At 44.7% G+C, this 14,066-nt stretch overlaps 1 protein-coding gene across 3 annotated transcripts in view; it reads left to right on the forward strand.

Moving 5' to 3' along the window:
• LOC145354051 (tectonic-3-like) overlaps positions 1-14,066 on the forward strand; it is a 50,136-nt gene that overhangs the window by 22,697 nt on the left and 13,373 nt on the right. The window contains exons 6-10 of one of the 3 annotated variants that reach the window (XM_080205171.1): positions 363-468; positions 4,933-5,051; positions 5,648-5,677; positions 6,356-6,427; positions 11,872-11,994. In XM_080205171.1, coding sequence (XP_080061297.1) covers positions 363-468; positions 4,933-5,051; positions 5,648-5,677; positions 6,356-6,427; positions 11,872-11,994 — 450 coding nt within the window. The remainder of the gene's footprint in view (positions 1-362; positions 469-4,932; positions 5,052-5,647; positions 5,678-6,355; positions 6,428-11,871; positions 11,995-14,066) is intronic. The other 2 variants (XM_080205172.1, XM_080205174.1) reach the window with 2 other exon arrangements.

Below are 14,066 nucleotides of genomic sequence, written 5' to 3' on the forward strand. Positions count from 1 at the left end.
ATTCTTCTGAATGCCAATGAGCATTGACCCCACCTGCCCAGCCTTACCTCATTCAATAACCTTTTCATCGCAGGCATTAGCCGAGTGAAACTGCTTTCAATACATGGCTCTTCAGCAAGGAGAACATAATTGTACGCGGTTCTCTCAGTGGAGTCTCATGAATGGCGCTGTGCAGTCGTCCTTACTATTGTATTCCATCTCCCTTGCAATAAAGGTCAACCTTCTACCCACCTTCCCGCTGGCTATGCCTATTTTGTGAAAAGGTTTTGCGGGGGTGGGGGGGGGGAGGTCGGGGGAGGGGGGTTAGATTACATGTTCAGTTTGTGTTCTTCACCTCTTGCCTTTTGCCTGCTCCTGTCCAGGTTGGGGACCGGATCTTTACGTTCTTTTCAGACGTTTCGGTGATAGGATTTCTCATGCTGCCGACGGCACTGACAGGAGGGGAATGTACCGATAGGAATCCAGCAGGTACCAAACCCCCATGACACTGCATCATCCAAAATGAGCGATGTGTGCTTCTTCCTCCAGTAACCATCATTCACTTCTCGCCTTGCTGCCGCTCCTAATAAGAACATAAGAACATAAGAAATAGGAGCAGGAGTAGGCCATCTGGCCCTTCGAGCCTGCCCCGCCATTCAATAAGATCATGGCTGATCTGTCGTGGCTCAGTTCCACTTTCCCGCCCTCTCCCCATAACCCTTAATCCCCTCTCTTATCAAAAACCCATCAACCCGCTTCTTAAAAATATTTAGCGAGGCAGCCTCCACCACTTCAACGGGCAGAGAATTCCAGAGATTCACCACCCTTTGAGTGAAGAAGTTCCTCCTCAACTCTGTTCTAAACCGCCCCCCCTTTATCTTGAGGCTGTGCCCCCTAGTCCTACTGTCTTTTTTGAGCGGGAAGAGTCTCTCCACCTCTATCCTATCCATCCCATTCATCATCTTATATGTCTCAATGAGATCTCCCCTCATTCTTCTAAACTCTAACGAGTACAAGCCTAGTTTATTCAGCCTCTCCTCATAGCTCAACCCCCTCAACTCCGGTATCAGCCTAGTAAACCTCCTCTGCACTCCCTCCAAGGCCAAAATATCCTTGCGCAGGTGCGGCGCCCAAAACTGCACACAGTACTCCAGCTGCGGCCTCACCAATGCCCTATACAGCTGCAGCAAGACCTCCCTACTTTTATATTCAATCCCCCTCGCTATGAAGGCCAGCATCCCATTCGCCTTCCTGACCACCTGCTGCACCTGCAGGCTGGGTTTTTGCGACTCATGCACAAGGACCCCGAGGTCCCTCTGCACCGTCGCCTGCTGCAGTTTTTCGCCACGTAAGTAATAGTCCTTCCTACCATTCTTCCTACCAAAGTGGACCACCTCACACTTGCCAACATTAAATTCCATTTGCCATTTCCTGGCCCATTCGCCCAGCCTATCTAGATCCTTCTGCAGACTCTCCACACCCTCCGCACAATTTGCCTTTCCCCCAATCTTGGTGTCATCAGCAAATTTCGACACCCTACACTCGGTTCCCTCCTCCAGATCATCTATATAAATGGTAAATAGCTGAGGCCCCAGCACCGACCCCTGATGCACCCCACTAGTCGCCAACCGCCAATCCGAATAGCACCCATTGACCCCCACTCTCTGCCTCCTATTTGACAACCAATCCTCTATCCACGCTAACACCCTACCCCCAACTCCATGTCCTCTGACCTTCTGCAGTAACCTCTTGTGAGGTACCTTATCAAACGCCTTCTGAAAATCCAGAAAGACCACATCCACCGGCTCTCCTCTATCCACCGCCCTAGACACATCCTCATAGAACTCCAGTAAATTTGTCAGACACGACTTCCCTTTAATGAAACCGTGTTGCGTCTGCCCTATCAAGCAATTCCCTTCAAGATGCCTCGCAATTTCCTCCTTAATGAATAAAATGCAGAGCATTGAGGTTATCACACAAAATCCCTGCATTCTTGCCCTCACGCAATCGCCCGTGCACACTTAGCCACACACTGGCATACAGACTCACTTAGACATGCAAACGCACACACACACTGAATCATTCAATTTCTTACATATACTCACTCTCTCGCACATTCACACACTCACATTCTCACACTCTCATACACACATTCTCACACTCACTCTCACTCGCTCATATGCACACTCTTACACTGTCACACATACATACGCACTCACACACACACACATGCGCTGTCACACTCACATTCACACACACAGGCTCTCACACTCACATGCGCACACACTCAGACTCTCACACTCTCACTCACTCATGCACATTCTCACACTCACACACTCATGCGTTCAAGCTCGCTCTCACACTTGCTCTCTTGCACCCACCCGCCTGCTCGCACTCCCGCACACACTCTGACGTGCATGCACCCCGACCCACACATGCCCCCACCTGCACACGCACACACACTTAGAGACACAATCACTCACGATCATTCATGCTTCACCCTTGCGCCCGCCTCTTCTGCCCACCCCCTTGCCCCATGCAGCCGCCCCCTGTGTAGCCAACCCTCACATGCACACCCTCCAACTCACATGCTCATAAACACATGCTCACGCTGATGTACACAAAATCACATGGATACGCACACACACACGCGCTGACACGAACACACACATGCTCATGTTTGAAGCACTAATTTTACATTTTTGATATTTTACAAGTTAATATTCCATCACTGCCCTTTAATACCTTCAAAACATGATTAAATTAGCCGGGTCCTTCTAAATTCCAGCAAATACAACCCTGAGTACGTGTGATCACAATGCCTAACTTAAGCCATGGAGTCTAGTGTCATTCTGCTAAATCTATGCTGCACGTAGGTGGACATGGGCTCCCCAGAACTGTTTGGATTTCCATTGTTTTGGGCTTTTCATCATTATGAAGTACGTAGCCACTGTCAAAACATGTCACAATCAGATGGAGATGCAGCAGACACACGAGACCAGACACACAAGCATGCACACATGCATGCACATACTTGTTGCCATCAGACTTTTGACTGAACCTATCATATATTAAGTTGATCTCTCTATGATTGATGGAATAGGTTTGAAGCAGTAAATAGACTACCCCTGTTCCTGTGTGGATGGATACGTCTGTGTATATACATATGTGTACGTGTGTTGATCTTTCTATACACGCTAGCTATGACTATAACACTATATTCTACATGCTTTCCTTTCCTTCTCCCCTATGTACTCTATAAATAGTATGTTTGCCTGTGTAGTATGCAAGAAGGAATGCTTTTCATTGTATCCCAATACTTCTGGCACTAATAAATCAAATGATGCATGCACACACATACACTTGCACTCAAGGACACATGCATCCACACACACACAGACATATTCATCCACACAGGAACAGGGGTGGGTTATTTACTGCTTCAAACCTGTTCCATCAGTCATTGGGATTAGCAAATGATCTGCATTTGAGCACCCATGTGTGTGTTTTGCCCAATTGCTCCTAATACCTTTCATTAAAACAATCTTCAAGTTTGTGTTAAAGTTAACAATTGATCTCTCATCAATTGCAGTTTGCTGAATCGATTTCTAATTTTGAACCATGCTTTGCAAATGTCTTTTCAAAATGATTCCTCTAAAACCTAGTTCTAATTTTTCATTGATGCCGTGAAGCCATGAGCTTCTCATCAGCAACAGTACTTGTCTCTATCTGCCTGATTTATTCCCATGAACATCTTGACAATTTTGATCAAATCCCCACTTAATATTATAAATGCCACAGCCTGTTTAAAATCCCCTCTTGTCTGTCCCCATAGACCCAATATTGTCAGCTCCCTCTATCTAATCGCACGACCTGTTCTCGAAAGACTCCAACCCGGCCAGTTACTGCCCCATCTGTCTACTCTCGATCGTTAGCAATGTGATGGAAGGGGTCATTGACAGTGTTATCAAGTGGCACTTACTCAGCAATAACCTGCTCACGAGCACTCAGCTTGGGTCCCACAAGCTCGTAATCTCATTCCAGCCTTGGTTCAAACATGGACAAAAGAGCTGAATGCCAGAGGTGAGGCGAGAGTGACAGTCCTTGACACCAAGGCAGCATTTGACAAAATGTGGCATCAAGGGACCCTAGCAAAACTGGAGTCAATGGGAATCGGGCGAAAACTTTCCATTAGCTGGAGTCATAGCCAGAGAAAGGGAGATGATTGTTGTGGTTGGAGGTTAATGATCTTCAGGACATCACTGCAAGAGTCACTCAGAGTAGCATCTGAGGCCCAAACAGCTTCAGCTGGTTCATCAATGACCTTTCTTCCACCATAAGGTCAGAAGTGGGATGGTCACCGACGATTGTACAATTGAAGCGGCCCTTGCCAAATGCAGCAAGACTTGAAAGATAGCCAGGCTCAGACTAAAAAATTGCAAGCAACATTCGTGACACACAAGGGTTCTTGATGCCATACTTGGTCACATGCTGCCTTGATGTCAAGGCCAGTCATTCTCACATCACTCTGGTCAGCGCTTTTGTCCATGTTTGAACCAAGGCTGTAATGAGGTCAGGAGCTGAGGAACTCTAGCGGAACCCAAATTAAGTGTCTGTCTGCAGGTTGTTGTTGAATATGTGTCACTTGGTTGTGCTGTTGAAGACCCCTTCCATTATTTTTCTGATGATCGAGACTGATGGCATATTACTTAACCTGGTTGGGTTTGTCCTGCTTTTTATGGATAGGAGAATTTTCCATGTTGCCAGGTAGATGCCAGTGTTGTAGCTGTACTGGAACAGCTTGGCTAGGGGCACAATAGGTTCTGGAGCACAAGTCTTCAGTACTATTGCTGGCATATTGTCAGGGCCAATAGCCTTTGCAGTATCAGTACTTCAGCCATTTCTTGATATCACGTGATATTACAACTTCTTCCTGTTTAAATATTTACCTAGGTTTCCTGCAGGATTGTAGCTCCAGGTGTACTCGGCGGGTTGGAAATCTGAATGTTACTTGCAAGTCCCTAGCAGCTCTGAATGCAGAAACGTACTTTAAGGATGTTAACCTGTTACCGGTGAGACATTGATTTTTCCCAATAGCAGCCTAGTTTTATTTGTATATAGCTCCTATGAAATGCCAGAATGCCCTAAGGTGCTTCTCAGGATTTATATCAAAGAGATTTTGGCCAGAAGTCGTATAGATAGAAATGTTTGGACAGGTTTGTTTTTCAAAAAGCGTGTTGCAAGTAGGCTGTTCAAGAACAGGGACTGGTTTAGGGAGAGCATTCCAGCGATAGGAGTGCAGGCACTGACAGCAAAGCCACTACTGCCAGAACAATGAAAATTGGGCATAGTCACTCCTCATTGTTGGAGGTCGAGGGGATGGTAGAGGGATGTTGACTGCATGCAATTACTGCGATAGGGAGGGCCAAGCTTGGAGGGATAAGAAAACATTGATTTGAATAATGCAATCCAATTGGAAGCGAAAGGATTGCAGTGCGTGGGCTCATGGCTGTTCGAGTCTTGAGTGTGAGTTTGGATACGGAAGCAGAATTTCTGCTGAGCTGATGTGGATAAGTTCACATTGTGTCAAGATTTCGTGGGGTGACCTTTGGGTTTTGACTCAGGCCCTGAGATTTATCTTGGTCTCATTTTGCTCTTTGTCTTGCAGAGCCCGAATCTTACCAATCCAGGGACCATGGTAAGACAGCTGAATTGTTAAGAGATTGCAATTAGAATCTCTGTCTTCATAGAATCATAGAACCCTACAGTGCAGAAAGAGGCTCTTCTGCCCATCGAGTCTGCACCAAGCACAATGCCACCCAGGCCCTACCCCCACCCCCCGTATCCCTGCATTAATCCCGCACTGGTCGTTGCTAGGGTTTTTCCAGTCCTGGCGGTGTCGTTGCCAACTTAAATGGTTCATCGTCCATGGAATGGCAGTCAAATTTGTCACCAATGAAAGATCCCACCGTGGGAGGTTCAGCAAGAGCCAGAAAATCCCAGCATTGCCTCTGTCCTTAAGATTCTCTTTTTCCACATCTCTCCCTTTTTGTTTGTTCCTCCATCTCTCTTGTTCTCGCTGTGTGTCTTAATTTCTTTAGTCTTAAACCTTTCCTCATTATTCTTTTGCACTCTCTTCCACACAGCATCTCTCATTCCCTTGTTTGCTGTTCCTCAACCCTCTCCCTCTCTCACTCTTGCCCCATCGCCTGACCCCGCTGCCCCCTGTGCTGTACCCGCCTGGGAGTGTATGATGCGGGGCTTTATATTTAATCGATGTTGTACTCTGTACTCTGTCTGATGCCCGGGGTCCACCTGGGGAAGTGAGTGGATGCCAGGATTTTTCTTTCAGTCTCTGGCTCTTCCTGTGTTACAGGTGAACCTTAAAAATGAAATGCCATCCTCACCGTCTCTGTCAGATAACCTGTGCCTGAATGTGGTGTCAGAGGTAAGAGAACAAACACCAGTGTGTTTGTCAGTGTGTGCGAAGTGAGGAACTCAGATTGCTTTCTATTACTTTATTCATTTTTGTGTTTTCCAGGTGCCTCTTTTTCATTCCAACTCATTTCTTTAGTGATGCAGTCAAATTGTTACATTTCCTCCTGTATTTGTCTTTTTTTAAGGTTTCCTTTGGATAGAAAAATATTGAACAATATATGAGCATATATGAATATATTGTATCTTTTTGTAATTGTGTAAGAACATAAGAACTAGGAGCAGGAATAGGCCATCTGGCGATTCGAGCCTGCTCTGCCATTCAATAAGAGCATAGCTCATCATTTTGTGGACTCAGCTCCACTTACCTGCCCGCTCGCCATAACCTTAATTCCTTTAATGTTCAAAAATCTATCTATCCTTGCCTTAAAAACATTCAATGAAGTAGCCCCAACTGTATCACTGGGCAGGGAATTCCACACATTCACAACCCTTTGTGTGAAGAAGTTCCTCCTCAACTCAGACTTAAATTCTGTCTTATAACTGTTTTGATCTCTCCTGACTGTGTTTTTCTGGTGTACGCTTTTGTCTTTGTACACCCTGTCCGTTCCTGTCGTATTCTGATTATCGTTACCCATGTCACTACCTTCTACCACTGCTATATCCTTTCTCTTTAACTTTCCAAACCTTCTCTCATGAGGAGTCAGCACCCTTAAACACTCTCTACAGCCCTAGTTAAACAATTCGCCAGTTCTCTGGTCTCAGTGCTTTTTGGCTGAAGACTGTCCCTTGGTACACCCCACTCTTTCCCCGGTACGTTGCCAGTGCCCCATGAATGGAAACTCATTTTTCCCACATTAACCTTTGAGCCACATGTCAGTTTGCCTGATTCTCAGATAGCAGTCTGGAGATTTGTAAGTCTGTTATTTTAATTTAGCCCCTGGCTGCCATGTTCCTCCAGAGACACTGTTTTGTTAATTCTGCTGATGGCGTTGACACCCACAATCAGCAGGATAACTGGATCCTGGCCCTCACACTTCTGACACCCCACCACACCCCAACCCCCGGCTCCCTACCCTTAAGGTGGTATCCATCACCCTAACCCTGGGCAGGCAAAACAGCCTCTCTCTAACCTGTTGTCGTTCTGTAACTCTTTTCCAACTCCATCTCTTGTGTTCAAATCACACCATGCCCTTGCACATCATTGTCACTGTAACATCCTCCAACTCTTCAACTCTCCCTTCTTCCCATTTTGACCCCTCATCCAGCCCTGATTTCTTCACTTCACAGGGGAGCCAGTCCATCGGCCGCCAGAGCGTGAAGCTCCGAAATTCCCTCTCAAGAGCTCTCCAGCTCATTTACCTTCTTTGTTTTTCTAACCTATTCCTTAAGACCATAAGACATAGGAGCAGAATTAGACCTATCAGCCCATCGAGTCTGCTCCGCCATTCAGTCAGGGCTGATATTTTCCTCATCCCCATTCTCCTGCCTTTCCCCATAACCCCTGATCCCCTTATTAATCAAGAACCTATCTATTTCTCTCTTAGACACTCAATGACCTGGCTTTCACAGCCTTCTGTGACAAATATTCCACAGATTCACCACTCTCTGGTTGAAGAAATTCCTCCTCATCTTACCTGTTTTAAAGGATTGTCCCTTTAGTGTGAGGCTGTGCCCTCGGGTTCTAGTTTTTCTTACTGGTGGAAACATCCTCTCCACATCCACTCCATCCAAGCCTCGCAGTATCCTGTAAGTTTCAATAAGATCCCTGCTGATCCTTCTAAATTCCGACGAGTACAGATGCAGCATCCTCAACCGTTTTCATACGACAGGCTCTTCATTAAAGTGATCATTCTTGTGAATCTCCTCCGGACTCTTTCCAAGGCCAATACATCCTTCCTTAGATACAGGGTCCAAAACTGCTCACACTACTCCAAATGGGGTTTAACTAGAGCCTTCTACAGCCTCAGAAGTACATCCCTGCTCTTGTATTCTAGCCCTCTTGACATGAATGCTAACATTGCACTGGCCTTCCTAACTGCAAACTGAACCTGCACATTAACCTTAAGAGAACCTTGAGCAATGACTCCCAAGTTCCTTTGTGTTTCAGATTTCCTAAGCATTTCCCCATTTAGAAAATAGTCTATGCCTCCATTCCTCCTTCCCAAGTGCATAAACTCACACTTTTCCACATTGTATTCCATCTGCCACTTGTTTGCCCACTCTCCTAATCTGTCCAAGTCCTTCTACAGCCCCCCTGCTTCCTCAGCACTACTCCTGCTCCCATTTCTTATGCTCTTATGTTCTTAAACTTAGCAACAGTGCTTTCAGTTCCTTCTTCCAGATCATTAATGTATATTGTGAAAGTTGTAATTCCAGGACCGACTATTGAGGCACAAAACTAGTCACCAGCTGCCGTCCTGAAAAAAAAAACCCTTTATCCCCAGTCTCTGCCTTGTGCCAGTCAGCCAATCCTCTATCCATGCCAGGATCTGACCCTTAACACCACGGACACTTAACTTATTTAACAGTTTCCTATTGACCTTTTGGAAATCTAAATAAATCATGGTAGCACAGTGGTTAGCATTGCTGCTTCACAACTCCAAGGACCTGGGTTCGATTCCCGGCTTGGGTTTGTTGTGGGAAATTCACCACTTTGGAGTCAGACTTAGAGGTTCAACAAACAGTTTCATTCTGACAAAGCTTTGGGAGAAGTGCTGGCACTCTGCAGTACAGGCAGCCACCTTCTCAACTACACAATGGTAGTTGAGCATCTTTTATACTTTTTAGATAATGGACAGTATGGACATGAGCTGTTAGCACATTATTACAAGTTGAGTAGACAGTATGGACGTTGACAGTTAACACATTGTTGTACACACTCAAGTATGAACATTGACAGTTATCACATCGTTGTACAGAGTTAGTGCATTTATGCAATTATGTCCTTTATCAGTGGCTGATCTTTTATATATATTTATGCATTTATGTCTCCATCAGTGGCTGATCTCATTATCGTACTCATTGTTCTGGGTCTGTTATTATCTCAAGTTGAAGGTGCCTCAAGGTCTGACCTGTTTCCTGCAGTAATTTAAACACTACGGGTTTTAACTCTGTATAATGTCTCTGCCAAAGTCAGTGCCTCTTAATGTCCGTTCCCAGAGTCCATTTTGTGTGTCAGGTAACCATTTTGTGTCCTTTACTTTGATTTCACACCAACAGGTTATTATCTGCGTGGAGTTTGCACATTCTCCTCGTGTCTGCATGGGTTTCCCCTGGGTGCTGTGGTTTCCTCCCGTAGTCCAAAGATGTGCAGGTTATGTTGATTGGCTGTACTAAAAATTGCCCCTTAGAGTCCTGAGATGCGTAGGTTAGAGGGATAAGCAGGTAAATATGTAGGGATATGGGGGTAGGGCCTGGATGAGATTGTGGCTGATGCAGACTTGATGGGCCAAATGGCCTTGTTCTGAACTGTAGTATTTCTATGATTCTATGAAATCATGTCTACTTGTTCTCCTTTATCTAACTTCCTTGTTACCTCCTCAGAGAGCTCTAACAGACATGTCAGACATGACATCCCCTTGATGAAGCCGTGCTGACTCAGTCCTACTTTACCATACACTTCCAAGTACTCTGCGATCTCATCTTTAATAATGGACTCTAAAATCTTGTCAATGACTGAAGGCAGGCTAACCATCCTATGATTTCATGTCTGCTGCTTCCCTCCCATCTTAAACAGCAGTGTTACATTAGCAATTTTCCAGTCCTTTGGGACCCTCCCTGCCTCCAGTGATTCCTAAAACATCACCAACAATACCTCCACAATTTCCTCAGTTATCTTTTTTAGAACCCTGTGGTGTATTCCATCCGGTCCAACTGATTTATCCACCTTCAGACCTTTCAGTTTCCCCAGAATCTTCTCTTTAGTGATGGTCACTACATTCACCTATGTCCCCTGATTCGCCTAGAGCTCTGGCATCCCATTGGTGTCTTCCACCGTGAAGACTGATGCAAAGTAACTATGCAGTTCCTCTGTTATTTCTTTGTTTCCTATTAATACTTCTCCAGCCTCATTTTCCAGAGGTCCAATGTCTATTTTTGCCTCAGTCTTACCTTTATATATTGAGAAAAAGCTTTTCCTATCTTCTTTTATATTTTTGGTGGCTTACATTCCTATTTCATCTTCTCCCCTGTTATTGCTTTTTTAGTTGCCCTTTGCTCACTTTTAAAGGCTTCCCAATCCTCTGGCTTCCCAATAAACCTCGCCACTTTGTATACTTTTTCTTTTGCATTTATGCTGTCCTTGACCTCCCTCATCAGCCATGGATGCTTTGTCTTCCCTTTAGCATGTTTCTTCCTCTTTGGGATGAGTTTCTTTAGTGCCTCCTGAATAACTCTCAAAAACTCTTGCTTTTGCTGTTCCATGGTCTTCTCAGCTAGGCTCCCCCTCCAATCTGGCCAGCTCCTCCTTCATGTCTTTGTAGTTACCTTTATTTAATTGTAATATCATAACATCTGATTCCATCTTCTCCTCAAACTGCAGGGTAAATTCTATCATATTGTGGTCAATGCTCCCCAAGGGTTCCTTCACTTTAAGTTCCCTAATCAAATTTACCTCATTACACATCAGCAAATCTAGAATTATCTGTTCCCCAGTAGGCTCTATCACAAGCTGTCTCTTAAAAAATCTCTTAGACATTTCACAAATTCCTTTTCTTGGGATCCATTACCTACCTGATTTTTCCAATGCAGCTGCATATTTAAGTCCCCCAGGATTATTGTAATACTGCCTTTTTTATATGCCTTTTCTCTCTCCTGATTCATTTTCCACATCTTGACTACTACGGAGTCTGTACGTAACTCTGTGTCTTTTCACCTTTGTAATTCCTCAACTCTACCCACAGAGATTTTATGCCTTCTGATCCTATATCACTTCTTGCTGTCAATTTAACTTCATTCCTTATGAACAATGCAACCTTACTCCCTTTGCCCATCTGCCTGTCCTTTTGATAAGACACATATCCTTGCATATTTAGATCCCAGCCTTGATCCCCTTGCAGCCACGCCTCTCTGATGCCCACAACATTGTACTGGCCAATTTCAATGTGCACAACAAGTTCATTTATCTTGTTCGTATACTGCACACATTTAGGTACAAAACGCTCAATCCTGCATTGACCAACTCTCTTCTCATGCTTGTCATCCTTTTCCTCTGCCTGAAGTTAGGTTCCTGTCACCTTCTATACTCTCTGTTCTATTACATGGTCTGGGAACTTTACTTTGAACTTGATTTTTCCTCATAAGTCCCTCCTGTCTCTTTCTGTGTCTCAACTCCAGTTATTCCCTATTGGCCTTCTTGTAAAATGGGACGTCTTTCCGCAACAAAGACACTTTCTAAATAGGAGCTATTGTGCCTGTGTCACAGCCCGGGAGGCTGACATTTGCTGTTCCTTCTAGGTGACCTACAATATTGAGTATGGGGAGGATGGGATCACTCATGCGAGCGTGAGCTTTGACCTCAACGATATCCCATTGTCCGTGACCACTATCCAGCAGAGCTTTCACATTGCCTTCCGAAGCGTAAGTTCCAGGTTGTTCTCGATTCAACATGTGAAGAGTGAGAAATTGCTTCATTTCAGCAAATGGACAGTTTGATTACATTTAGAGACAGTGTAGAGGAATCTCCTCTAATATTATAGTAAGGGACAGTGTAGAGGAATCCTGTGTAATATTACAATGAGAGACAGTGTAGAGGAATCTCTTGCAATATTACAGTGAGGGACAGTATAGAGGAATCCCGTGTAATATTACGGTGAGGGGCAGTGTAGAGGAATCCCGTGTAATATTACAGTGAGGGACAGTGTAGAGGTCCTGTTAGATTGCAGTGAGGGACAGTAGTGACACCTTCTAAGAACATAAGAACATAAGAAATAGGAGCAGGAGTAGGCCATCCAGCCCTTCGAGCCTGCCCCGCCATTCAGTAAGATCATGGCTGATCTGTCGCTGCTCAGTTCCACTTTCCCGCCCTCTCCCCATAACCTTTAATCCCCTCTCCTATCAAAAACCCATCAACCCGTGTCTTAAAAATATTTAGCGAGGCAGCCTCCACCACTTCAACGGGCAGAGAATTCCAGAGATTCACCACCCTTTGAGTGAAGAAGTTCCTCCTCAACTCTGTTCTAAACCGCCCCCCTTTTATCTTGAGGCTGTGACCCCTAGTCCTATTGTCTTTTTTGAGCGGGAAGAGTCTTTCCACCTCTATCCTATCCATCCCATTCATCATCTTATACATCTCAATGAGATCTCCTCTCATTCTTCTAAACTCTAACGAGTACAAGCCCAGTTTATTCAGCCTCTCCTCATAGCTCAACCCCCTCAACTCCGGTATCAGCCTAGTAAACCTCCTCTGCACTCCCTCCAAGGCCAAAATATCTTTGCGCAGGTGCAGCGCCCAAAAATGCACACAGTACTCCAGTTGCGGCCTCACCAATGCCCTATACAGCTGCAGCAAGACCTCCCTACTTTTATATTCAATCCCCTTCGCTATGAAGGCCAGCATCCCATTCGCCTTCCTGACCACCTGCTGCACCTGCAAGCTGGGTTTTTGCGACTCATGCACAAGGACCCCGAGGTCCCTCTGCACCGTCGCCTGCTGCAGTTTTTCGCCTCGTAAGTAATAGTCCTTCCTACCATTTTTCCTACCAAAGTGGACCACCTCACTGGTATAGTACAGCATTGTTACAAATGAGTGTTTGGTATTTACTCACTAAGCTGTTGCCGTACAGTGTTTGGTCCCTCCTCATTCTGCCATGCTTGGCATTTACTCGCCGTGCTTGGCATTTACTTACCATGCCATTACGGTATGGTGTTTGGATTTACAAACACCATGGCATTGTAGTGTAGTGTTTGGTGTTTACTCTGTGCCGTTGCAGTATGGTGTTTGGTACTTTTGCAGTACTATTACAGTGCAGTTGTAGGCATTTTCTTTAGTGCTGTTGCAGTACACTTGTAGGTATTTTTTGAAATGCTGTTACAGTATAGTTGGTTATTTTTTGTTGTGTTGTTACAGTACAGTTGTAGATACTCTTGTGCTGTTACAGTACAGTTGTAGGTATTTTTTGTAGTGCTGGTACAGTATCATTGTAAGTATTTTTGTGCTGTTACAGAGCATTTGTAGGTTTTTTTGTAGGGTTACACTACAGTTGGAAGCATTTTTCGTAGTGCTGTTACATACAGTTGTGGATATTTTTTGCAGTGCTGTCACAGTACAGTTGGAGGTTTTTCTATGTTACGATATAGTTGTGGGTATTTTTCACAGTGCTGTTACAGTACAGCTGTAGATACTTTTTGCAGTGCTTCACAGTGCAGTTTTAGGGTTTTTTTTTGTAATGCTGTTACAATACAGTTGGAGGTATTCTTCGTAATGGTACAGTACAGTTGTGGGTATTTTTCACAGTGCTGTTACAGTACATTTGTAATTTTTGCACTGCTATCACAGTACAGTTTTAAGTTTTTTTTGCAGTGCTGTTACAGTACAGTTGGAGATATCCTTCATAATGTTAAGTACAGTTGTGGATATTCACAGTGCTGTTACAGTACAGTTGTAGGTAATTTTTGCACTGTCGCAGTACAGTTGTTGATATTGTTGAAGT

This window comes from Carcharhinus amblyrhynchos, chromosome 16 (genome assembly GCF_965287045.1).
Source record: "Carcharhinus amblyrhynchos chromosome 16, sCarAmb.v2.hapA, whole genome shotgun sequence".
Classification (NCBI taxonomy): Eukaryota; Metazoa; Chordata; class Chondrichthyes; order Carcharhiniformes; family Carcharhinidae; genus Carcharhinus; species Carcharhinus amblyrhynchos.